Below are 24,827 nucleotides of genomic sequence, written 5' to 3' on the forward strand. Positions count from 1 at the left end.
TCTGAAAACATATGGTAAGTTGCTGCTATTTGCTTTTAAAACACATTCCTCCAGTTTTCCTTCTTTTCAGCAACAACTATGCACATCCTTTCATGCATTGTTTGCTTTGCTTAAACTCTGGGAACATTTAATTACTTTATCAATTATATGCAAACAGAAATCTCCAAAGTAGTGTCTTAAAACCAAAAACGATTTTTGAGGGAATCAGACAGAACTAGAGAGAAATGCTGCCCCCTTGTGTTGTGTTACATATCACGCTGTAAGGGAAATATTTATTTTTTTTACCCAAATGGATCAACCTTTAACTCTTTCAAGACAAAATCAACATCATATGTTTAACTTCATTTTTTTAAATCCTGGACATGTTTTTAAACTAGTAAATCATTGCGCTTTCATTAAATCAAATGAATCCGGGGTTCAGCTGGTTGCTTATTGTAAGTCTTCTGACTCCAGCTGTGCTGGGTTGTAACAAGAACCAGACTGCTGTTGAATACTGTAATTATTATTTAATAATTCATACATCATTACTTATTTAGATTTATCACAGGGTATTTAGAGAATAAACATGAGTAAATTAAGCAGGTTTAATGATTGTAACATAAATAAAACGGCATGAAAAGATGACATTTACACTGAGAATTTAATTAGCTCTTTTTTTTTTAAAATAAACTCACATTTGCATCAGAACCCCCCACCCCCCAAAAACTTTTCAGATGAATATAAAATAAAATTTTTTACAAAACAAATCTTGGAGGTTTGACATATACCAAAGCAGAGAGGAGGTTCTGTTGTTTTCAGAAGATGACATCTAACTTATTGCATCTTTAAAGAACAATGACAACATCAAATCGTTTAAAGACGTAACCTTTGTAGACACAGTAAACAATTTGGACGTCTTTAAACAACTTTTTCTTTTTTTCTTTTCCATTTTTACAAATTGATATAAATGCACAACATAGAAACATTTTTATTGTTTGGCTGCTAACCTTGTAGTTCGTCATTGATTCGCAGCTCACGTGGCCAAAGAAACATAAATAATGATAAGCATGCAATAGTAACAGGCACCTCTGCTGGAAAAAAAAACTAAACACAAAAATAGGATAAAGTTGGCTGTTGAAATGACTGTGAAACCGTTTATTTTGTCTCTTTTTAAACAAAGTGATATCAAAAGTAGGTTATGTTTTCTTCCCCTGCAAACTGTCACGAGCGCCTAAGATCTTTTCGGAAGAAACATGTCAGCCGAAGTGAAAAAGTTAATCCGACTCTTCAATCCACACTGAGCTAATGGTTATTTTTACTTGTGGCCTGACAGGGTGGTGATGCGTCTCGTTCAGAGTGCTGCATTGCTGAGAGCTCTCACACAGCTTTGCGGTGGTACTCAGGGGGTGCGACCTCGTAGTCGCCGGCGCTGAAGAGGCTGGCCGAGTTCTTCACCAGGTACCTGGAGAAACAGTGAGACTATTTGTCACCAGTGGAGCAGCGTGGAATCTGCTGCGGCAGAAAAGCTCGTAGAGACGCACAGGCGTTTTTTTGTGTTGGATATATTGACGTTTTTATTCAGAACTCATGCAAGATACTGAATTAAACAAAAGCAAATAAGCTACAATGAATAATCTACATATTCTGTCTTAAATCTCCATGCAGCAGCTCAATGTGCAGTATGTTGCAGCCACCGTCAAAGCCATTCTGATTTAAAAAAAAACGCAAAATAGAGCTGCTTCCTGAGCAGAAAAATCGATTTCATAGCCTTCGTTTCAAAGCATTTCCGCCAAGCGTGGCTGCACTAATGTGAAAGTGGAAGGAAGAAACTAGTCATCTGAGAATCAGACAAACATGACATGGAGGCTCTTGTGCCGGGAGGCGGAGCTTACTTGAGGAAATCTTGGAGGTAGCTGAGCAGCAGGGCCAGACTCTTCTCGTCCAGTAAAGTGTACGCCAACATGGCTCCGATACGAACTGTTGATGAATAAGAGGAGGAGCAGAAAATTTGTTCTTAATTTATGCTTTTAATTCTTACTATAAACAATACTAAGAACTATAGCTGGTTAAAGCTATCAGGTTACATATGTGAAATCAGGAATAGGAAGAGATCAAATGAAAAAAATAAACCCAAATAATTCATTCATTCCTAAGGTTTGATGTAGCCTAATTTATTTGCTTGTCCGTTTATAAAATCAAAATGACTGTCATGATTATTATATTGGTTTAAAAGTGGAACATAAGCATGAAATATTTGGAAACAAGTGCATGTAAATAATTTCATACACGTAGTTGGACAAGTGATGAGTCAATATTTTTGCCTAATTAACAAAAAGTAAATTGCTTTAGCAAATTATAATACATTTTTAAAATCAGAAAGCGTTTCCCATCAGAGAAAGTGAACGTAATCAACTGATCAAATAAAGCTTGTTGGTCTGAAATAATCTGACTCCAAAAGGAGACAAATCAAATGTTTCAGATTCTACATGTGGGTTCAAGTATCCGAAAAAAGTTAAATAGCATTTACACGACATGGCTGTTTCATTACGTAACTCTACAGGGCTGCAAGATGACTCTACGAGTTTTGATTTATAGTGATGGTTTTGGTTTATCTAGGATTAAGTTTGTGCAAAGACAAACATGCTGCTACTAGAAAGTCCAGTTCAGCTTTTAGCAAAGAAAATAAATTTGTCAGGTGATCTAAAATCAAACATTAGCGCGCACTCAGTGAATTGTTCACCCCATGATAATATTAACCGTGTTTCACTTGAGGTGCTTTTCGTTCGGACGCACCAAACAGACGCAGCAGGTGTGGAGCTCCGTACACCTGAGACATCGGCACGTCCGGGTGCTCAGACAGGATGTCGGCGTACTGCGGCCTCTCGAACTTGTAAAGCAGCTGAGTGCCCAGCATGACGTTGAAGTACTCCCGGATCCCAGCAACCACCTCGTTCACGGCGTATTCCCTGCAGGAAAAGAAGACTGAATCCATTGCACCAAACAGCACCTCAAAAGCGTCCAGTCAAAGTCCTGGAGTGAAATGCAGCCTTCAAGAGAGTAAGTCATCGCTTTTGAGCTCAAACCTCCTCCACATGTTTAGCATTGTGCCATTTTAATGCACTTATAGAAACCCGTAAGAAGACGAGAAGACGTGGGGGAAAAAAAATACACCAATGCCTGTAAACAAGCTAAAGAGAAGAAAATATTTTTCTTATGGCATTTTAAATTCAATCCACGTGAAGTGCAATTACAGTTGAGGCAACTGAACACGGTGAGCAGCACAAGCAAACCTCCTCCTGGCGTAAAGCGCAACAAAGCAATAAAACTGCTCGTAAAGTGGGTTCGGAGGAGGAAAGTAAAGACGCTAATGTGGAAAACACATTATGTGACAGGCGGTGTAATGAGGTGGACACGTGAAGCAAGGCTGACAGGATGTTGATGTCTCTTGTCTTTTGACATTCAGAAAACATCAGGTGGGCGGGGGAGGAGAAGGTGAGCATCTTACTTGTTGTCTGAGTTTCCTTTTGATTTCTTGTAGTTTGCATAGTCCTCCAAGATCACATCCACGCTCTTCTTAGCAGGCAAGTGAAATAACTGGAAGCAAGAAAACAATAAATGATTTCTATTCAAAACTGAAGGCTGTGATGCATAGCTGTGTTCACGCTTCATTTTGGAGCGTAATGATAACATTTCCTGAGAGCCTCAGTCGTTCAGGTTGGACCATGATTGCTTTAGTTTTCCCATTTTCTTTATAACTTAGGACACAAAATCTCCTTGTTGTTCTGGGGCCTGAAACGGGTAATGAAGAATGAGGAAAGAAGAAAAAAAGGGTGGGATGGATGAAAAGAGAGCGACAGCCGACTGCAGACTTAACAAGTCGGACAGATGAATTAGCATATCTCCTTTGCTGTATTTTTTTTTCTCTCAAAACACTGATTTATGTCGAAAAATTGTTCCAAGTTTTTAGTTTGATGATTCAACCTTGCAAACCTGCTGTATTGTATTCAGTGTGACAAGACCTTCTCCTTTCAGACTTTTTTTTTTTTCCTCCACCGCATGATCACGAACCTTAACATTTAAAAGCCAATCGAATCCGGGACGGAGCTCTTAGGGTTTGTTAGGAAGCTTCCTGAAAACTGAACAGTCTGACCTCCAGCTGAACCCGGTGGAACATGTACTCCTGGGGAGATTGGAAACTGTTTCTAATGATCTCCGCTTGAATGAACTCTCAGAGCAGAACGACGGAGCCCAAACGGGTTGGGATGTAACCCTTCCTGGCATGACGAGCAGCATTCTCCAAGACAATCCGAGTTTTTGCTCTTGACTTAAGCAAACCAACATACAGACAAGAGATGTTTACACTTGGGTGCAATTTAAGCACTTAGTTTTTTTATTAAATCATGGAAGTCGGGTTTTGTTTTTCGTGCTTTCAGCTGGTTTTGCTTGGTCAAAAAACAAAAAGAGAGATTGTTTGGTAACGTGTTGTTTATTTTTAGCTCGAGAAAAGCAACTTTCTTCAGACCTGATGATGAGAGCTGGTAAGATATTTTTTGACATCCAACACAATCTGTCATTAAGAAAGCACACTTCTTCTTGTACTTTTCACATTAAAGCCAGATTGTTGTTTTGTACTGTCATGACATCATGTGTGAGTCGACTGGTGGGATGAGCTCAGAGCCCTGTGGACTCTCTGCAACCAAAGGCAGCATTAGAAACGGCAGAGTTGTGCAGGTCTCAGCTATAATCCACCGTCTGCTTCATTTGATAAAGGTTGGTAAATATGTCATTTAATTTCTCTCAGGAAGATTATAGCAGCAAGACAGCACACCTGTCTTATTTTTTTGGGCAGCTCTGATATTTCACTCGTTGTGTAGCCGGGTAATTCCTGAGCTGAAGTGCAAGACAGGAAGCTTGTTACAGGGTGTTTTGCGGGTGTGTGTTTTTTGTCTTCACACCTGTTTCTGTCGTGTGATGAGGTCCCAGTCGTCCACCAGCCAAGGTTTCAGCTCCTCGGGAATCTTCACCTTCACCTCCACACGGTTCGCAAACATTTCCTCCTGGGTAAACACACGCCTCATCTAATTTAATACTGTTGCAATACATTTAAAGATGTAAAATAAAAACAGCAAGCGATGGAGCAGATTCCTCCTTTTCACCAACTTTTCATCCATGAAGGATCACATAATAAAAACAAAACAAAACATATTCCACCTGATCTGAGCCAAGTAATGGCAACAAAAGGCCACACAATTCAACCCGCTAATTCCCGCAATTAGCATCAGTTACACAAAAGGACAAATTCACAAACAGTTCAGTATATTCTGTTTGCATAGAGTAAGAAATGGCAATGAATGACATTAAGTCATACCAACTGTAAAGCATGGTGTTGGAAGGGAAATGCTTTGGGTTTCATTTTGATCCACAGAACTGGGGATGCACCGATATGAACTTGTGAGTCAATATGGATATCTAGTATTAATATTGCTATTATGGCCACTAATATTTTATTTTAGTAATATTTTTTACTAGTACTATATATATATCTCCCTACTCTATCAACATCACTGCTGACATTGTTTCTTTGCTTCAATTTAAAATCCCACAATAGCCCAACTGCGTGAGGTCAACGCTTCAACTAGTGAAACTCAACCAAAAAGATAGAATGCCATAAAACAACGACCTCAAACATTGCTGAAAAGCTACAATAGAAGTTTTGCAAAAAAAAAAAAACTAAAGATGCTAAAATGGCTCCAACAAAAACCCAGGCATATGCTGGGTGAAATGCTTTGACGGTATATCGTCAGAGCTAAATAAACCTCTATAGAAGCACACAGAGTTAAAAACGACAGTCGATTCTGCTAAATTATTACTGCAAATATGTGAGTCAACAGATGGTTATTACTGTGGATTAGAAAAAAAAAGAAGAGGTGTTTGCTTTTCGCCATTATTACAAAGAACCAAAAGAAAAATGCTGAAACAAATGTTGACTGACAAAATGATGCTACAGTGTTATTACAGTAAAAAGACGTAAACCCGAGAATATTCCCCAGTAGGTGAGGTTACGTACACACTCGACTGTTGGGTCGACTCGCGCTCGTTTCTTCCGTGGTGCCTGGGGTGTTTCGCCACTGCTGGTGCCTTCGCCCGACCCGGGGACTGAGCAACACATGAAGTGTGTTTAAACGTAGGCACAATTGTTATTAAATCACTTTTGATAGTAAAACACAGCTCCTCGAGTTTACAGCGTCTCATTTAGCTATTTACTATACTAATTTTCTGTCGCTTACACACATTCACTGTCATTTTCACACATTTACAGTGTCTTCAGAAACACAAACTTCCAAAGGAATAAACCATAACATTGTTCCCTTTTGCTTAAATTAAAAATGTAAAAAAAAAAAAAGCTTTGGAAAGTTTTACCTAAAAACCACCTTGATGCCATGTGTATAAACGATGTAAAACGTTTATGCATCTCGATCACTTTATATTTACACTTTTGGCAAAAATATTCATGTATTACAATAGACTATCAAACTCAAAATATTTTACTTACTTTTCTGTTTTGCCTTTTTAATTTTCCTAAAATGGATGAAACATATGTATGAAAGACGGTCAGCATGACAAACAGGTGTATCTTTTAGGATTCAACAAATGCTGCATTACATAAATGTCAAAACTTCAAAAATGGCAATTTTTGAACATTTTAGTTTTTGATGGGTTTGATATCAACCACAACAAATGATCCATCCATCCATCCATCCATCCATCCATCCATTTCCTTTACACCCTTGTCCCTTAGTTGGGTCGGGAGGGTTGCTGGTGCCTATTTCCAGCTAACGTTCCGGGCGAGAGGCGGGGTCACCCTGGACAGGTCGCCAGTCTGTCGCAGGGCAACACAGAGACACACAGGAGAAACAACCATGCACACACATTCACACCTAGGGACAATTTAGACAGACCAATTAACCTAACAGTCATGTTTTAGGACTGTGGGAGGAAACCGGAGTACCTGGAGAGAACCCAAGCATGCAACAACTGAGAACATGCAAACCCAGAACCTTCTTGCTGCAAGGCAACAGCTCTACCAACTGCGCCACTGTGCAGCCCCCCGCTCTTGCTCTTCTTTCAAGTGACTGTTGAGTTTTCTGAACAAACCACTAACTAATCAGAGTTTTACCTTTCAATAAAAGTCCAATTTAAATTACGCAATGCACAAGATTGTGTAGTAGAACATGCAGTACATTGGTGATATTACTCTGACAGCAGAAAGAGGGTCTGCATGTATATGCATGAACAGTAAAATAGTACTTTTGTAGGACATTTACTTATGATTTCCATATCTAGTATGACAGCAATTGTCCTCAAACATACGTACAGGAAAGCATGAAACAAAAAACAAAGCAAACTTAAAGTAAGTAAACTTACAGATCGACATTTTTTTGCTGCACAGCAGCAATCTTCTTGCTTGGTGCTAAACCCCTCATCTTTCCCTCAACATAATGATCCCTGAAAAAGAAGGAAGACAGAAGTAGTTATCAGGAATATGTCGCAGTGCAGACATGTAAATATATGCAGCATCATGGTCATTACGGGTTTCCCAGCAGGATAATATCCCACGACATACAGTACAGTACAGTCGAATAAACAGGAAAACTGTTCACAGAGTTCAAACTAAACTTTCTTAAGTTGCTATTTCAGCTCCTAAACATTAATACAATAGAAAACTTGTGGGAGTTGAAGAGAACAGAGCATAAACAAGGACTCTGGATTTTGAGAGACTGTGCAAAAAGGAAAGGTCAAAGATTCCCCCTCTCTCTCTCTCTGTTTGCTGCAACCTTGTGAAATGTTCCAGGGGAAGACTAATGGCTGCCGTAGAGGTAAAAGGCACTCGTACAAAGTCAGCAGTGCACAAATAGTTGTATAACACTGTTGAAAACAGCTGAAGTAATCAAATCAAAAAATTACATTCATAAAAAAAGAAAGAGAGAGAGAGAGAGAGAGAGAGAGACGTCTGGTAAAACCCACATTTCTGTATACAAAAGCATCAACTCACTGATTGGCCTTTTGAAGTTCTCTTTGTTTTGCAAGGTTGCTGTCCACATATTTGAGAACTCTGCTTTCAGGAACCCATTCATCCCAGCTGCAAAAATATATATATAAAAAATATGAGATATGAAACACAACCGCTCTCTGATAGACAAAATAACTCCATCAACAGCATTTGTTAGAAAAAAGAAAAAAAACAACCACCAGGCTGCTCACTTTTTGTTCCAGCCGCTGTAGTGAATGAAGTATTTTATCTGCTTGTCCTTTACGTTGATTTTGACACACTGGAAAGCAAGAAATACAAACACATTCCCGTTAAGTTGGTGCCAGATATTTGCTTTTTTCTTCTTTTTTTTTTTTTTTTACATAAAGGAAACAGATAATAACATCCAAAATCCCTTCTGGGAGACAAACCTTTGCCTCATAGAGCAGTGGCCCATGAAAGCACAGGACTCTTTCACCTGGAAAGGAGAGAAAATCATCACACACGCGCACACACACACAAACAAACGAACATGTATGCTTAAAAACTGCATTTTCTATTTAGCGTATAATGCTATGCAGCGGGTTTATGTGCCAGCTGATTGATGCATCCACTGTGTGACAATTTATAGATACAGCCCCCCCAACCCCCTCTGTCTTCCTCGGGGAATTTATGTTTAAACGCCTCCATTTTAAAACGATTCACAACAACAAAAATTCATCCTCAGGAAGATTTTAATCGGATTATTTCGACTAAAAGCTGTAACGAAGCCTTTCTGTCCCTTCCTGGGGAGCTGCTCCAGCAGAATAAAAACAACAATAACAAACCCGCCCCCTTCCTCATCCAGACATTCAGAGCCACCATCCGTATCATTTCCCCCCCTCCACACACACACACACACACCAACCTTCTTGAAATTTCGGCTTAGGGTCCTGTTTTGGCGCCATTCACAGACTCAGCTGGTCGGATCTCTGAGTGATCAAACTCGAGCATTGCCAGAGCCCATTTCCTCCAGACGCACTCCCCTCCGACATCGAGGAAGAAGCCAGAGATCAGCTTTACTGCTGCGGGTCACCTGACCACGGTGGAGCCGTCGAAGCCGTGGTGCGTTCAGGTGCTGCGCCTAAAACTCCGACAAATAAAAGACTGTGATGAGATTTGTTTCAAGGACGATCGCGTGAGATGCTGTATCGCTGATGGAGCGGATTCAGTTCTACACAGCCTGGCATTTTTATCCATTGCTTGGAAAGGCAATAACGACAGCGTCTGGGCCGACGGAAGTCAAGTATAGAGCTAAATTGGGGCCATAAAGCTCGTTAAAAAATAATAATAAAACTGACTGTTAAATCAGACTACAATCACTAGGTTAAGTGTAACTTCTATGGAAAAAAGCAGAAAGAAATGACAAGATGAATGTTAGAAAGTACTGGAAATCATGCATAACTGGAGAGAAATGGAAAAATGGTCAGCATTTACTCCAGGAGCCAAAAGCAGCATAAGTATATAAATAGTTCAGGATAGCATGCCACTCTAAGTATCCAAGCTTCTTTTTTTTTTTTGTTCAATTTTAACAAAAGTCCAATGTTATAGTCAGTCTTTACCTCATAGACAATAACTGGGGCTCAGTTATTGTCTATGCAGTCTAAGAGTAAAGTGTAAAGTTTTGGGAGCAAATTGTTCTAGGCTATATATTGGAGCTCAGTTATTATTGACTTCATGTGAGGAGGGTAATTTTAAATTTTATGTTATCATAAAAAAATATTTTCCATATTATTATAGAAAAATCACTCAGTTAATTACACCAGAAGTCTTAACGCAGCATTTTAGATAAGCTGCAGGCCTTTTATTGGATTTTTATAGGTCTCCTGTAAATAAAGAATCTCTACAATTCAGCCTTATTACACATTCATACAACATTTGTTACTTAAACATGGACAGACAGGCAGATTTAAGTGTGTGTGGAGTTGCTATAGTAGGCAGGGACATAAAATATGTTAATATGTGAAATAGCTGCTTCTACAAATGATTTGATGAATGATTTTACTTGAAATGATTTGATAACTATGGTTAAAAAAAGACTAATCTTGAAAAACTAAATGCTAATCATTGAAAAACAGCATCAGCAGCATAATAACCTCATAAATCACAAAGAGGTTCCAAAGACCCTGTGTTTTATGGACATATTTTTCCTTTTATGGCGTTCCAGTGACTGACCAAAACAAATTGCGTATACTTTCCCTTTCTTTTTTTTTTTTTTTTTAGAGCAATGACCGTCTGGCCTGGAAATCAAGTGGCGCATGTGAAAACAAGCGAATGAAATCGACACTTTGTGGTTTCGGCGCCCTACAGGAAGATGACCTACACGTTGATTTATTACATCACAGCTTCTCAGCTTTTTCTGGCTACATAAATTTCTCATGAAACGAAGCCGTTACATTATCATGCAAGACAAATCGCAGTTCACATCTGTGTTATTTCTTCCAAATAGTAGTGGCAGACCTCCAAATGGATCAAGTGGTCATTCATGTGTTTGTTGCCAGCTGTCGCAGAAATACTGACAGTCTGCTTCGAACTAGCATTTTAGAATCCATGGCCTACATAAAAAATACTCAAATTAAGGCATGTCTTCAGAATGATAAAAGCTAAATCTGCCAGAAGATGCAGGTTTTTATTTTTTTAAATAAAGATATGAACCAAAAAAAAGGCAGCTGCAGATGCTTCTAAAACCCCCCGAGGGTTGGATGTACAGCTCGAAATGAATTATCCTTTCAAAACCAGTAAACATCTTTTCAGCTCCTCAAATGGTGTTTACCCGTGGATGGAGAAGTGGAGTACGCACAGAAAGTGTTCTCTTCATGCAATTCCTCTGGGGGCTTTATTGATGAGGTCCTGCATGAGAAAAACCAGAGGATGAATGAAAATCTGTCATATAAAGTCACGGGAACTAAAAAATGCCCTAGGTTTCTGGGGAGGCGAATGAACGTGCACACTAAATTTACTTCAATTAGGTATTTTTTGGACAATGTCAGTGAAAATGCTCCAACTTTGTATTGCTGACTTTATCATAAATCCTGCCTCAGTCATTATTTTTTATTTTCAAAAAATAAGAACGTATCACAAGAGAGTTTAGCATTTTATAAACGATAATCTACGGAAGAAATCTACAAAAAGTGGAGCGATGATTCGTAAATTCCACCAAATCCTGTAAGAAGTTTTAGAAAAGTAATTTGTAAAACCAATTAAATTTATTTGTTTATTCTGCAAATGGACTAAATTAGTTCTTGTTGATCATTGAGGACTGGGAATATAACATGCACATATGAGGAAGTAACCTACACCTTTTGGGAATGTAATAAAACTTAGAAAACTTGGAACACATAGTAAAGAAATCGACAGCCTTTGGCAAGGAAGCCTATAAATTTCAGAAAAGTAACGCTACGTGTCCTGGGAATACAATCCCAAAAAGTCTATAAATGTGATTTATAAATTACAAGAACATGAAGTATGCAATACCCAAGATATTAACCTCTAAGATCCAGTTAAGCCGTCTATGAATTTCCATAAAGCAATCTTCCTCATCTCCTTTAAAAGTAATCAGTAATATTAAGGAACATGCAAATACCAAGAATGCAATCAACAGATTCTGGGAAAGTAGCTTGACACATATGAGAAAGTAATTTTCATGTTTCAGGAAAGAAATTTGCATGTTAATCTATAAATTAAGTTCAAATGTACTTTTCTTGTGGATCTTCCAGATCTCTATCTTCCCAGCGGGGGAAATCTTCACATATCTGACAAATTCCTAAGCTCTCATGGAAGAAAAAAAGGAAAATGAAACGTAAACACAGCAGAAAGCCTGCGAAAACGTGAAAGTGCCGCCCCCCCTAACTTACCTTTTAAGGTGCTCCAGAAGCAAAAGCTTCCAAGTGCCTTTTAAGAGTGACACTGCACGGTTTCTGCTGAGAAGGAAGTATGTAGATGAAAGTGGCTCCGTCACAAAGAGCAGAAAATAACCCAAAGGTATAAAAGCAGAAAAGGATTTTTTTTTCCTTTCTCTCTCCACAGAATCAAAGAAAAAGGGTTCAGTTTGAGTCAGTGTCTGTGATGAAAGATGGAAACTTTACAGGTTCATGGTCGACAGCTGCTTCCTGCCCTTTCTGTTCCAAAGTTTAGCATTTCTAAATTGGAGGACCAGCTCTCAGCAGCCCAAGACACAGCTCTCTTTCTTTTCACTCGGAAAGAAAGAGAGAGCCGCGTGTCTTAAATGCAGAGATGAAATTCCCTAACTCTGTTTGTAGACAGTTTTTACTATTTGTCATGTTCTCACTGTAGGATTTAAATCTTTTTAGGATGATTTAAAAGCTCCCAAAAAGAGCTTCAAGTCTCTTAATTCAGAGCTTTATGAGAGCAGAGAGGGATGTTCTGCTTTCTTCCTGCCCAGTGAAACCAACTCCAGTCAGAGCCGAGGTTTCCTGAGGACAGAGATAAGGCTGTGTGATTGAGATTAGACAGCAGGAAGTAGATCCAGAGGTAGCTCGGTTGGCAGTATCTGTGACTTGAATTCGATTTGGGCTGTCGTGCGGACGTTACCGAGTAATGAAGTGACACGTGTTTGTTCTGCCTGACTGTATGCTGGACTGTGCTGGTCCACTGTTTCACCGAGGGTTTTTACCGAGCCCTTCGACAAGTCTGGAGGAAGAACATCACTGGGAGCGAGGAAAGGGGAGAGGAACAGCCTGTTGTTGGACAGGGTACTGAGTCAGCTTCGTTTTCTCTGCCACACAAGGGTGCAGACGCAACGTGGTCAGGGAAAAACAACTTCTAACTATTCATGATTGGTCTCACAGCTTTTTAGAATACAAAAACAGTTTCTGTGCTTTGAAAAAGGATTCTTCGCCTTACTTATCTCTCTCTCTCTTTTTGTCCTACTTAAATGTTTAGGATGTTCAAATGTTTGTTAATACAAGACAAGGACATCCACTGAAAAATTTAAATGCATTTCTCTACTGATTAATTTATTGAGGAAAAAATCCTAACCAAGTATGCAAGTTATGAAAAATAATCACCTCTTTTGTTAAATCATAAATAACCATGTTTTTGTTTTAATTTCAACACCAAGGCCTCATACTGTATCCCCTTATCCTGTTGACTCAAAAACCTGCCTGACAACAAGAAGGAGACTAAAAATATGCCAAGAAGCAACATATTCTGCAATTTCTTGATCTAAAAAAAAATTCAAGAACCCATGAGAAGCAAAGTCCCTGACGTCTGTTGGTTTGGAAAGCCTTTTCTAAGGATTTGAGGTTCCAACAAACCTCAGAAAGAGTCGTTATCAAAACATGAAGCAGTGGAAAACCTTCCCAGGGTGACTGACGTACCAAAATGACTCAAAGAGGACATCAAAAAGTCATCCAGGAGGTCACAATAGAACCCAGTACAACATATAGAGCACTGCAGGCCTCGCCTCAGCAAAATGTACAAAACGTCAGACAAGGTGGAAGGTTCAAAGGTGAGAGAGCACTGTCGTCCAGACTGCTCCCATATTTCCCCACAAAGCATATTGATGGTCTCCAGGACTTTTGGGGAAAGATTCTGCAGACATTTCATAGAAAGAACCAAATTCCTACAGTTAAAAATGGTGTCAATATTCTGTTTCTGCAGGAAACCTCCTTGTACCTACCTGAGATGAAATTCTAGGTTCCAGAACCGCTTTCCAGATGACACTTTCCTATATTTTTACTTGTACAACCAGATCAAAATTTAAAGAGGAATGGCAAAAGCAAATGAGGTGGATTAGCAGAGCTTGTCAACAAGTGATGGTGGCATCCAGGACATGCTACTGTGGAATATCTTCTCTGCTTCCCGGATATTAAACTACCAGCCACGTTCTTCAGTGTGTGGCGACAGTGGGGAGGAATCTCTCCCACTTAACAGGAAGACACCGCTAGCACAACCAAGCTAACGCTATGTTTGTTTGGCCTCCAAGGTCAGAACTTGAATCTGTGAATGATGTTATGTTAAAATCCATTGGGAATTACCAATAGTTGTGAAGCTAAACATGGATACTTCATCTAAATGGCAGCTGTATTACACCGTATTCTGGACCAAGGGCTTCTCCAACACCTCAGACTTTCCCCCCGCTAAAGAGTATTCTTTTAGATTTTGCAATAAAAGCTTTTACAAAATGAACAAGTACACTTGTGGTGGTGGAGGAGTTTTTGTAGCTGCCGCACCAAATAGACGTTAGAGCCAGAGGGGGGGAGGAGAGCTGAGGCTGAATGCAGGAGATGGGTGAAGCGAGGCAGGATAGAAAAAGGCTTCTCAGTGGGAGCTGCTGTGCAGCCCTGTTATTTTACAGCAAATAAAATGTCCCGGTGACATGAAAACGTCCCCTGATAGCTGCTCTCAGTCAACAAATTCACAAACAACCGGCTGACGACTGAACCTCATCACTCAGAAGAAGCATAACAGAATCATCAGCAGATTTCCGGATTATCTGTCGCAGTTGCTGCTGCGGAGAACAGATAAAAGGAAGCAACCCTGAGGGGGCTCCTGTGGATGATGACATTTCCACTGACACGCACCTTTACACTCTTTGGAAGACTCCAGCTTAAACTACAACAATTATTTATAGACATATTAATTGTGCTATAAGGAGATTAAAAACCCAGGAACTGGAGTTTTCTTGCCTTCGGGAAGGCTGGAACTCGGTGCATGCAGAATGTAAATCCTTCTCATTCAAGAATGTGCAGGTTTTAGTGAAACGCAGAGGATGACCGAGCGATGTGGCCACTTTTGGAGCAGAGCCTACACGTGTCCTGTTGTTGGTGTAATACAGTGAGTGCCGTAGAGGAGGATTTCGTGAACCCTACTGAGTTGCTATATGGAAAGAAGGGGGAAAAAGAAAGGTTTTCATGCTGATGTTCTCTCCCCTCACTCCAGAGTCTGAAACCATTCCAGCCTGATAGTGAAAGTACAGAAAGATGGGTTGAAGTAATCAACCTCTCCTCAGTTCCAATGCTTTGCTACCCACACAGTGTCTGCACGCAGAAGTGAAAATGCAGTAAATCTCAGCGCCATATGGTGTTACATTCATCTCTGCCCATTATTCTTCCCCGTATAACATCCAGGCTCAGAGCACTCGGTGCTCCTTTTGTCAGCCCAGCTTCCCTCCAGCATTTTCCACATCTCTAGTCCTTTTTTGTTTTCATATATTGGAATAGACAATAAACTTGTCCTGAACTCAAAGTGAGATCACAGCCTCATTCTAGGCACAGACTCTAGCAGGTTTGGTCCTTATGTCCAACTGTACTTGAGGTTTTCATGGGCAGAATATTAAGGGCTTGTTGAGGACAGGAGAGTCTCTTGCTCAGGAACCTCAGGGTCTCTGCCTCGGTTTTAACGATGTTGTGTTGCTGCCTGTCTCTGAGTGGACCTTCATCTTGTACGGTTACAGCAGGTGCCGGCAGCATATAAAGTACCTGAAATGAGAGGATGGTGTGTGAAAGAGCCGGATCTGTGGTACTAACAGCAGAAATTAGTCTCCTCTGAGGGTTGAATCAGGTTTTAGATTTCAACAAATTTCAAATATCTCCAGTATTTATTTATTACAATAATGGCCCAAGGTGGAAGTTAATAGACACTAAATGAAAATGTGAGACCAAATAAAGAACTCGGTCATGAACTTGTGAGATTTCAGCTTTGGAGATATTTAATACAGAATAAATGAGTTGCTTATGGAAAGGTTTGTATGAGAGGCAGGTTGTCTGCTGCTCCACGTTTGGTTATGTTTCTACAGGATTGTTATGGTGATACTAGGAATTCACCGATACAAAAATGTGGGCCAATATCGAAATCCAATATTAATACTGCTGTTAAAACCAATAGCTGACATTTACCAATATTACATGTATGTAATTTTTACCTATGTTTTTGATACCGTATAAAAGCGACCACGCTGCCTCCGTTGCTTCCCTGCTTCATTTAGGCTTCCCATAATCCTGTGCTGCATCACACAATGTCTCTTCAGAAACGCAAACAGCAACATATTGGATATAGACATTGATTGTTAATATCAATCCAGTTTTATTCATCAGACTGATGCAGATACGGTAAAAAAAAAAAAAAAAAATCCTAAAATCAGCAAATATAGATGTCCATGCCGATATATTGCGCATCCCTAATTACTATGGAAACCCAGCCACTAATTAAAGATCCACTTTGTGCAACAACACATATTAACATATTTGTTAAGGTTTTCCTTTAATTCACCTTGCTCCACTGCAGCGAGCAGACACATGTTTAACGTCCTGCGGTCGGACCTCATTGGCACTTTTAATGCTTTGTCCAAATGTCAGCGCCCTCCATGGCTCAGGAGATGACCTTTATTAGACCAGAGCGCCTCGTCGTGATTAAACACCTGCAAACACTAGAGACACTTATCAAAATGTCAAGAGACGCCATTTTCGAGACCTGACTGGTCCTTCAAGAGAGAGCTGCTCCTGAGAGTCTGTCACCTGATTGTTTTCGGGGGTTTATGTGTGTTTCTGCTCAGTTAGAAGACATAAGAGTTAACTCCTTCTTCGTCTCACACATCACTTTGGGCCATGATAAGCTGCTAGATATGCAATAGAGTGCGGGAATTGGATCATCTGCTGAGTTTTGCTCACCCACATTAACCATTCTCTTATTGTTATTTTTGTTTTTTTGGTTATATAGAACATCAATCATAAACTCAGTACCAAAATATGAAATGATTTGCATGTGATTGGCTGAAATAAGTGCCAAACAAACATAATTTGGTTGAAGAAGTTGTTGCTTCTATGTACAACAGAAAAAAAGATGCATCATGCATTTGGTCAGCAGGCTTGAACACAACAGTCAGAGCTAGCTTAGCAATTAAAAGCTTGGACTCTTTACGACTTTCTGTAGAGTTGAGGTTCTAATACTGTTGTGATTTTTCTGTTATCACTCCTTTGTTGCGTTGGCAGTAAGTTTTGGGTCATAATGTCAACTGGACGACCCGTCTAAGATCCAGCATTCAGGGTTTTGGATGAGGAAAAACAAAAAAAGGCTCTTTGGATTTTTTTGTTTTTCTTCACAGTACTGTAAAATTAGCCTGAACTCAAAACAGGAAAACACCCCAGAGCAAAAACATTTCTTACGCCACACTGGATTGGATGGTGTTCTACAGGTCCGACTAAACATTTCTCTTCCTAAAGAAAATAAATAAAATCAAATAAAAATAAAAACAAGGATAAACTTGATTCCAAAGAGCTGGAGTTATGTCTTTGAAGTTTTCTCTTGCTCGTGTGGATCAGGGGTCTGCAACGCTAGTTCTGAAATCTGTCCTGCAGGTTTTAGACTAACCGAATGACCTCTTTAGCAAAGTTTAGCAAATGCTTGGTAACATACCACTCGTTTCATTCATGTGTGCTGGAGGAGGGACGCAGCATCGTCCCTGACCACCTGGAGTAGTTTCTGTTTACTTTATTCAGCCTGAAAACACTTTGGCACCGCACCGCCCTCTGTCCTGTACGTCAAAGCAATAAATATAAAAGTAAATGGTTAAAAATAGTGAGAAAAAAAACTCCAATGCAGAATAACTTTAAGACCACTGATGCTGAAGTCTGAAACTTGGCCTTGTACACCTGTGAGTCAGCTTAGCCCCCCAGCTCCAGGTTTCCCCCGCTTCACAGGACATTGCATCACAGAGTTACATGTATCCCTTGCAGACTTACACTAACCTGAATGGAGTTTGCATAACCCAACAGGAGCTTCATACAGACATTTACGTGGATAGCAGGAAGAAATTGTAAAAAAAACGTTCAGGTACACCCTGTCAGTATAAGCTGATGAAGAAGAACATTGTGTTAAACACTAAGTAGCAACAATCTCAGGAGTCACCTTCTGTGGGATTTAATCACCGTCTCATTTTAAAGCTGCAGTTTGTGACATTGATAGAAAAATATGTGTTTTTTATATATTCTCAAAGCTGTCACTATGTTGTGAAAGTATATTTTTAAGACACATAATCTGTGGGAGGGAAAAAATTAAGCTCCTCTGCTTCCTCCCTGTGGTCCTACTGCCATCTGCAGTAATACACCGCTCGGTCAGAAATGATCGATCAGAGCCAGGAGGAGGGTCTTAGTGCCGCCAATCACATTCGTGTATACATATTTTTGCACAGATTGTCTGTCTCATAATATACTACCACACCATAGCGACAGTTTTAAAAAATACATAAAAATACACACAAAAAAAAAAACTTGAGCCATAAAGAAAGGACTCCTCAGTTTTTTAAAGAAGTTGCTTGACTTCAGTAAGGTAACAAAAACTGTTTGGCATTTCCTTTTTAAAATGTTAAAGTTGGAAAAGGAGTTGACAAGTTGACAGTCATAAAAATATTTTTTTTCATGTTAATAATAATAATAATAATAATAATAACTCTTAGATTGAAGCAGATCTGAGGGTTACGTTCGTTACAACACGTTTACGTTTCCATCAGAATAAAACATGATTATGATGCTCTTTAAAGGTCATTCCTCCTAATCACAACAGAGAGGAGAGCTCATTAAGCCACCATATACTTTATATCACCTACACACAGAGCAGAGCTGCCACTGGATGAAAAATTGAAAGAAAAACACACACGCAGTGATTTTCAAGGTCAGACTTGGACGTTAAGCTGAGCCTCGTTGAGCCGATATGGTTGTGGATTCAGGTCCTGACCCGATGAAAGCCATTTCATACTGCAGTTACGTCAATGCAGGGTGCTGGGTTGACTTTTTTTTTCCCCTTTTAAATTTTGACTACATTTATTTTAGACATTTATAAATTGGCCATTAAAAATCAATGAATGTGTAAAGTTTCACACGTCCTCCTTTTTTTTAATTTCAATTTGTTTCTAGGAAAACTGGAAACAGGAGCAGCAACTAAACAATGCATGATAACAATGAGTTAAAAAATACAATGGTTTGTTGTGTATTTGTTTTAAATTAAGTCAGGCTTTGACACTCCTGGTCAGTGTTTTCGTTCTGAGATTTTACAGAAGAAAAATGTATTTAAACGATGAGAACAAGATTAATAAAGATGAAAGTATTGGCTTCTGAGTTTGTCCTTGTGGTTATTTTTATGAAACGTATCTCGTCAGAAATTTGCATGGATTCACCTTGGACACAGATGTTCAGTTTAATTGTGTGCTTTTTAATGCAATTACATATGATGAAATTAGAGCCACAACAATCACATGATTTAAAAAATACCAAATCGTGGTCTAAACAAGAGGCATTCTCAATGAGCTTCTCATGAATAAGGAAAAAGCAGAGCCTATACAGTTTCTTCGGGGACCAAAGAATGGCTCAACACAATACTTTCTTCCCGAGTTAATATAGGGGAGTTTAGGAGGCAGACAAAACACCAGATGTTTCACTGCTTTCGGCTCTTTATATGGCACTTTGAAAGAGCTCAGAGGCTCATTTGCTATCAGCAGCTACTCAAGAAACTTTAGTCTGAGAAACAAACTGCTGAAAAACAATCTCTTAACTGCAGACCTTTTTTAAAACGCCATGCGGCTGTGAATTTTTCCACTAATAAATGTTTACCGAGTGGGTAATGAACTATAGATTTCTACCTCAACTGGTTTTTCTTTTTTTCTTCTTCTTCTTTAAAGTTCACTAGAAAAAAAAAACATACTTTTTGTGCATTTAGGATGATTACATCACCGTAGTTACAGCTGGCACGAGGAGGCAAAGCGGTGGACAAGAAGCTTGTGATGTTTTTGAAGCATACAAGTTATGTTCCAGTTGCAAAAGAGTGAAATTTTACTAGTTTAGAGTTTGATCCTGATCAGCGACGTTTACTGGTAGGGCTGAGATTATGAATCTACCAGCCTAGTGGATATTTGTAGCAGGGGAAAAAAAATTTTTGAACTTGATAAATCATTGACCAGACCAGATGTTTTCGAAACAATTTTGCCCAAATAATCGCAGATGGTTGTCATAGTTTGAGCTGGTCCTGTTTACAAACCAATTCTGTGTTTTTCTTTTTTTTTCGGTCACCACTTTTTCCTGAAATTCATGCAGTGTTCTCACACACATGACTAAAAGACATGCTATTTAGGTCAGAAACTTCATGTGAAGTGACTCTGATTGTTCGAAAAGAAAAATCGTGCCGGCAACTTTAACCTTCGGAGTTCAGATCTGGAAATCCTTTCTCACGATTTACTTTAGGAACGGGCCTTAAAGCTTCCAGGAGGACGTTTATAGCCCTCCTCTAGGTTTCGGCTGTCCCTGCTCTGCATCAAGATGGTCCTGTGCTGCTGCAGTGACGTGATCTGCGAGGCTGCGGGTGAGTTGTGGACGTTTTGCTTGTTTCATATTCTGGTCTGGATAAGCTTTTACTCTGATGACAGGGTATCCGAGACCGACATGCAGGAAAAATTAAGACCTCGCAAATCAGCCAGTTTCCAGATGGCGGAGCGGATGAAAATCTGATGGCTCTTCCCTGCCTTTACACATTTTCATCAATTTTGCAGCTCGAAAAATTATGACAGAGTCCCTTTGGTGTTGCACAGTGGAGCAGCTCACAACTCACTGGTCTATCTCTCTTGTACTTCACAGTGCAAGGACAGAGAGAAAGGGACAGCTGTACCCTAATGTTTTACATCTGGACACAAATTCTGATTTTTGGTCCAGTTTTCTGTCTGATGTGATAAACTCCAGATTCTCCAGTCACTTCCTAAATGGTATATTTCAGTCTGACGTTTTCTTTTCTCTATTTCTAACAAGCTTAAAAAGGATTATCCTGCTATTTTCTCATTTACTTCATCTCACGTTTTAATAAATAAAGTTGCTGTAGGTGCTCGTCAAACTTGAAATCTGAGGCATTTCTCACAGACTGATCCAAACAAATTAGATGCATCTTTATAACAGGATGCCATCAGTCAAATGCTGAAACGACATGCATTTCGCGTTAGATGTTAGTAAAGAAATGAAAATAAGTCATTGCCTAAAGAAAAACACAACAAAGACCTTCAGAAATCAACTAAATTAATTGAACATTTATTTTCAGCTGAATGTCAGACTCTCTGGAAGCAAAGCATGAAGGAAAAGGTGTTGGTCTGGGGTTTCAGAGTATGATTGTGGTCCTTTCTCTTGCTTTGGACAGTAGCTGCTTTTACAGCCATGTTTTTTTTTTTGTTTTGTACTTGACTAGGGATTATGTCTCACAATTATTTACCCCATATTTTGTAAGTCTCTGTGTGTTCTTTCATATTTCACAGCCTTGCAACAAACAACCTCTGAAGCCTCGGAGGTTTGTTGGAGAGAATTAGAGAACAAACAGCATAATGAAGACCGAGGAGCGCAGCAGACAGTTGAAGGGAAGTTTAAAGCACTTCAGAAAGCGCTGAACGTCCTACGGAACTCTGCTCAAGCCGTCAGCTGAAAGCAGAAACTGTGGACGAACCCAAGCGTTCCTGTTCGCCTGAACTGACAGGCCATAAGCAGCAGAGAGGTACACGACTCTGGAGGAGCTGCAGAGATTCACAGGTGAAAATCCCCCTCACCCCCAAATAAAATTAAAAATGTATGCAACAGTGCAAGACTGCAGCAGATATTCACATTTCTGCAAAACTGTGACTCTAAACACACAGCCAAAGCTGTGAAAAGAATGGCTTAGATCAGAGCAATTTCTTATGTGGTAGTTATTGGAAATGTAGCGAAAAATTATTCGAGGGGGTTTAATACAAACGAACATTTTCCTTTTTTCCCCGCTTTTCCTTTTCCTTCAGTAGTGAACAAATTAAATTAAAAACTACGCATCATCATGAAGCATCCGTAAACCATATTGAAGTTTGTGGACGTGACGTGACAAACGTGCATGAACACTTTCTGCTCTTCCTCTGATGACTCTCATCCACTCCCAGTCCTCAGCCATGTTTCATTAACGTGAACTGATTTAGTGCCTGGTTAATTATTTCACTTCCAGTGTGTGTGTATGTGTGTGCGTGTGCGTATGCTCGGCAAGTCATCAGTTATTTACCAACTACTCTTTTTCATTTTCCAAAAGAATGCCTGGCCTCGAAGGGAGTGACTTTAACAGGTTAAGATTAGATGGAAAATTAATTTACAAAGACCTTTACACTTGAAAAGACTAATTTGTAAAGAAGTGGTAACAAACAACCCAAATGGAAGGACATCAGTACTTACATGCTTTTTCATGTGTGTGTAATTTTTTGCTTCAGTTCAAATGAGTCAGAAAAATCTCTCTGAGGTAAATGAGCTAAGGGTGTCAGGTAGTCAGTGAAGGTAACAAAAGTCTTTTTTAAATAAAGGGAGTCCTTTTTTAATAAAAAAAAGGAAAGAAAAAAAGCAGCACTGAATGTGGCACAAAATGAGGCTGTTGGTAATTGGTCTCTTTCTAGTCAAGTCATTTCATTATGCATTCTGTTCAGTCAATGGCTAACACAGTCCTTTAGCTACATGTACGCGTTTTGCGCGTACATGTAGCTAATTCCCTGTGATGTGTGACACTGAGGGGAAAATCGGTGCTCATTTGAAAGACTATTTCCGCTGCGTACTGCGTATGTTTCAGCTGTTTCACACAGATTTTATTAGCTGTTTCTATCAGATCAAACCTTGACTAAAGCAAAAAGATGCAATTGTCATCGCTCTTTAAGACACTTGGACAATAAATAAATAAATAAATAAATAAATAAATAAATAAATAGTCTGAACTTGCTGTGTTTTATTGGGACACATGAGGTTTTGCTACCTATTTACAACAATCATTTTAGCTCTGATGTTTTTCTTTTTGTTGTGGGGAGAAAACTGATGCGCACGGCTTCATCAGCTTTCTATAAATGCACTTATAGTTAAAACATTCACAGATGAAAATGGAAAGCGACTGACCACACATAATCAGCCCAGTAATACCAAAAGCACAAACCTACAGATGATTGTGATGCGCTTTTACGCACGACCCGTGGACGACTGTTTTTATTACGCATAAATATTCACGAAGCAAAGTAGCAAATTAATTTCTTTATACGTAAAACATTCATGTAGCTCTGAACGAGTCAGAACAATCTTATCATAAAAATGAGCGACAAGAAGCGTGCTGATGGGTTCCGATTTGCGCATCCAGTGCGCCTTGGTTACAGTTTGCCGAACACATTACGCGCGTCATTAAGTCGCTCCCTGAGCCTTTAAAACCACTATGTCCTGCGGACCAGACCCCGCAGTTTGTCCCGAAACTCCTTCCTCATGAGGCAGTAAATGATCGGGTTCAGGCAGCTGTTGGTGTGCGCCAGGCACACGGTGAGCGGGAACACGTACGTGTGGACGATGTAATACGCACTGTCCCAGTTGGCAAAGTTCAGTTTGACCAGGACGCTCCACAGGGTGATGGCGTGGTTCGGCATCCAGCAGAAGAAAAACGACAGCATGACGATGGTGATGGACTTGGTCACCTGGGATCTCCGTTTGGGGTTGCTGGTTTTCATGCTGCGCTTGCGGATGATGCGCAGCAGCATGAAGTAGCTGACCGACACGATGGACATGGGCAGAACAAAACCCACGACTATTTTCTGGATGTGGTACACCGCCAACCAGTACTGGCCGCCCGGAAACCTCAGCAGGCACAGTTTCTCTCCCGTCACGTTGGTGACCGTGGAGAAAATCGACGTCGGCGCGGTGGCCACGGTCGCCAGAGTCCAGATGACCGCGCACACCCACTTGGCGGAGCACGACCTCTGCACGGTTCGGTTCTTCAGAGCCGAGGCCAGCGACCAGTAGCGGGTCACGCTCATGGCGGTGAGGAAGAAGACGCTGGCGTACATGTTCATGACGGTGACCGACAGGATGATCTTGCACATCGCGTCTCCGAACGGCCAGCTAAAGTCCATGACGGTGTCCACGGCCCAGAAGGGCAGCGTGAGGACGAATTGCAGGTCCGTCACCGCCAAGTTAAGCACAAAGAAGTTGACCCTGGACTTCCTGCGCTCCTGTGTGACCCTGATGAAGAAGAGGACCAGCAGGTTGCCAACCAGCCCCGCGGCGCACACCACGGAGTAGACGAGGCAGATGAGGAATCTGAGGACCGGACTTCCGTCAGCCGTCACGTCGATGTCCTCCAGGTTGCTGAAGAGGTCCGGCCTCAGTGACCTGTTCAGAAAGACGCTCTCATTGACTTCACTCATACTGTCAGCATCTGGAGGGAGGTTTAATTTAAACGCCTGAACGTTTATTCCCAAACAGAGCCGGAGCTTGGAGTGCTGCCATCCCAACTTCTCATCTCCTCTTGAAGACGCACAATCGTCTAATATGACAGCCTGCAGCTCCTGGTGACAGGACAGTTCCACCCACCGCCTCTCTCTCTCTCTCTCTCTCTCTCTCTCTGTTTTAGACCATGGGTGGGGTTAGATGCTCATTGGTGAGCATCATGCAGGCTGAATCCATCAGGCTTGCGCGCAAACGAACGTAAATCATCTTCTCCATAAGCATAAAAAACAAAAACAAAAAAAAAGCATAAATGGTTTTGTTTACATCTAATGGATAAATGATGATGACATTGTTAGACATGTCGTACCTGAAGCCGCTAAGACGCACATTGGATGTGTAACTGAGTGAGTCCCCTTCAAAATAAACTGAAAGTTCATCAACAACTCACTGCTGCCACCCAGTGGCCAAACGACAGCGAAGGGTCATATACATTCATCTCTGTAAAAATGCCCAGACGTTTCCAGACTCAACTCCAAGTCCAATTTTCAGTGCTTTACATTCAAAATACAAAATTCACTATTATATTACATCTCAAA

General features: G+C 40.3%; 2 protein-coding genes across 2 annotated transcripts; both read right to left on the reverse strand.

Moving 5' to 3' along the window:
- Nucleotides 1-564: 564 nt before the first annotated feature.
- LOC103462110 (mortality factor 4-like protein 1) lies at nucleotides 565-9,104 on the reverse strand. The gene is made up of 12 exons (XM_008404641.2): nucleotides 8,916-9,104; nucleotides 8,440-8,486; nucleotides 8,242-8,309; nucleotides 8,033-8,119; nucleotides 7,405-7,485; nucleotides 6,533-6,558; nucleotides 6,047-6,135; nucleotides 4,935-5,036; nucleotides 3,485-3,573; nucleotides 2,773-2,945; nucleotides 1,872-1,956; nucleotides 565-1,441 (listed from the first exon to the last, which is right to left on the reverse strand). Exons 1-12 carry the CDS (start codon nucleotides 8,953-8,955, stop codon nucleotides 1,357-1,359), a joined length of 972 nt encoding a protein of 323 aa, XP_008402863.1. The 5' UTR covers nucleotides 8,956-9,104; the 3' UTR covers nucleotides 565-1,356.
- Nucleotides 9,105-22,741: 13,637 nt separating this feature from the next.
- rxfp3.3a1 (relaxin family peptide receptor 3.3a1) lies at nucleotides 22,742-24,827 on the reverse strand. The gene has a single exon (XM_008404640.2). The coding sequence runs from the start codon at nucleotides 24,207-24,209 to the stop codon at nucleotides 23,226-23,228; it is 984 nt and encodes a 327-aa protein (XP_008402862.1). The 5' UTR covers nucleotides 24,210-24,827; the 3' UTR covers nucleotides 22,742-23,225.

This window comes from Poecilia reticulata, linkage group LG3 (genome assembly GCF_000633615.1).
Source record: "Poecilia reticulata strain Guanapo linkage group LG3, Guppy_female_1.0+MT, whole genome shotgun sequence".
Classification (NCBI taxonomy): Eukaryota; Metazoa; Chordata; class Actinopteri; order Cyprinodontiformes; family Poeciliidae; genus Poecilia; species Poecilia reticulata.

Coding starts and splice junctions, on each gene's coding strand:
- rxfp3.3a1 (XM_008404640.2), bottom strand. CDS start 24,209: ATGAGTGAAGTCAATGAGAGCGTCTTTCTGAACAGGTCACTGAGGCCG.
- LOC103462110 (XM_008404641.2), bottom strand. CDS start 8,955: ATGGCGCCAAAACAGGACCCTAAGCCGAAATTTCAAGAAG. Junction 8,310..8,439: donor CACTGCTCTATGAGGCAAAG/GTTTGTCTCCCA, acceptor CTTGCTTTCCAG/TGTGTCAAAATCAACGTAAA. Junction 3,574..4,934: donor TCATCACACGACAGAAACAG/GTGTGAAGACAA, acceptor TCTTGCTTCCAG/TTATTTCACTTGCCTGCTAA.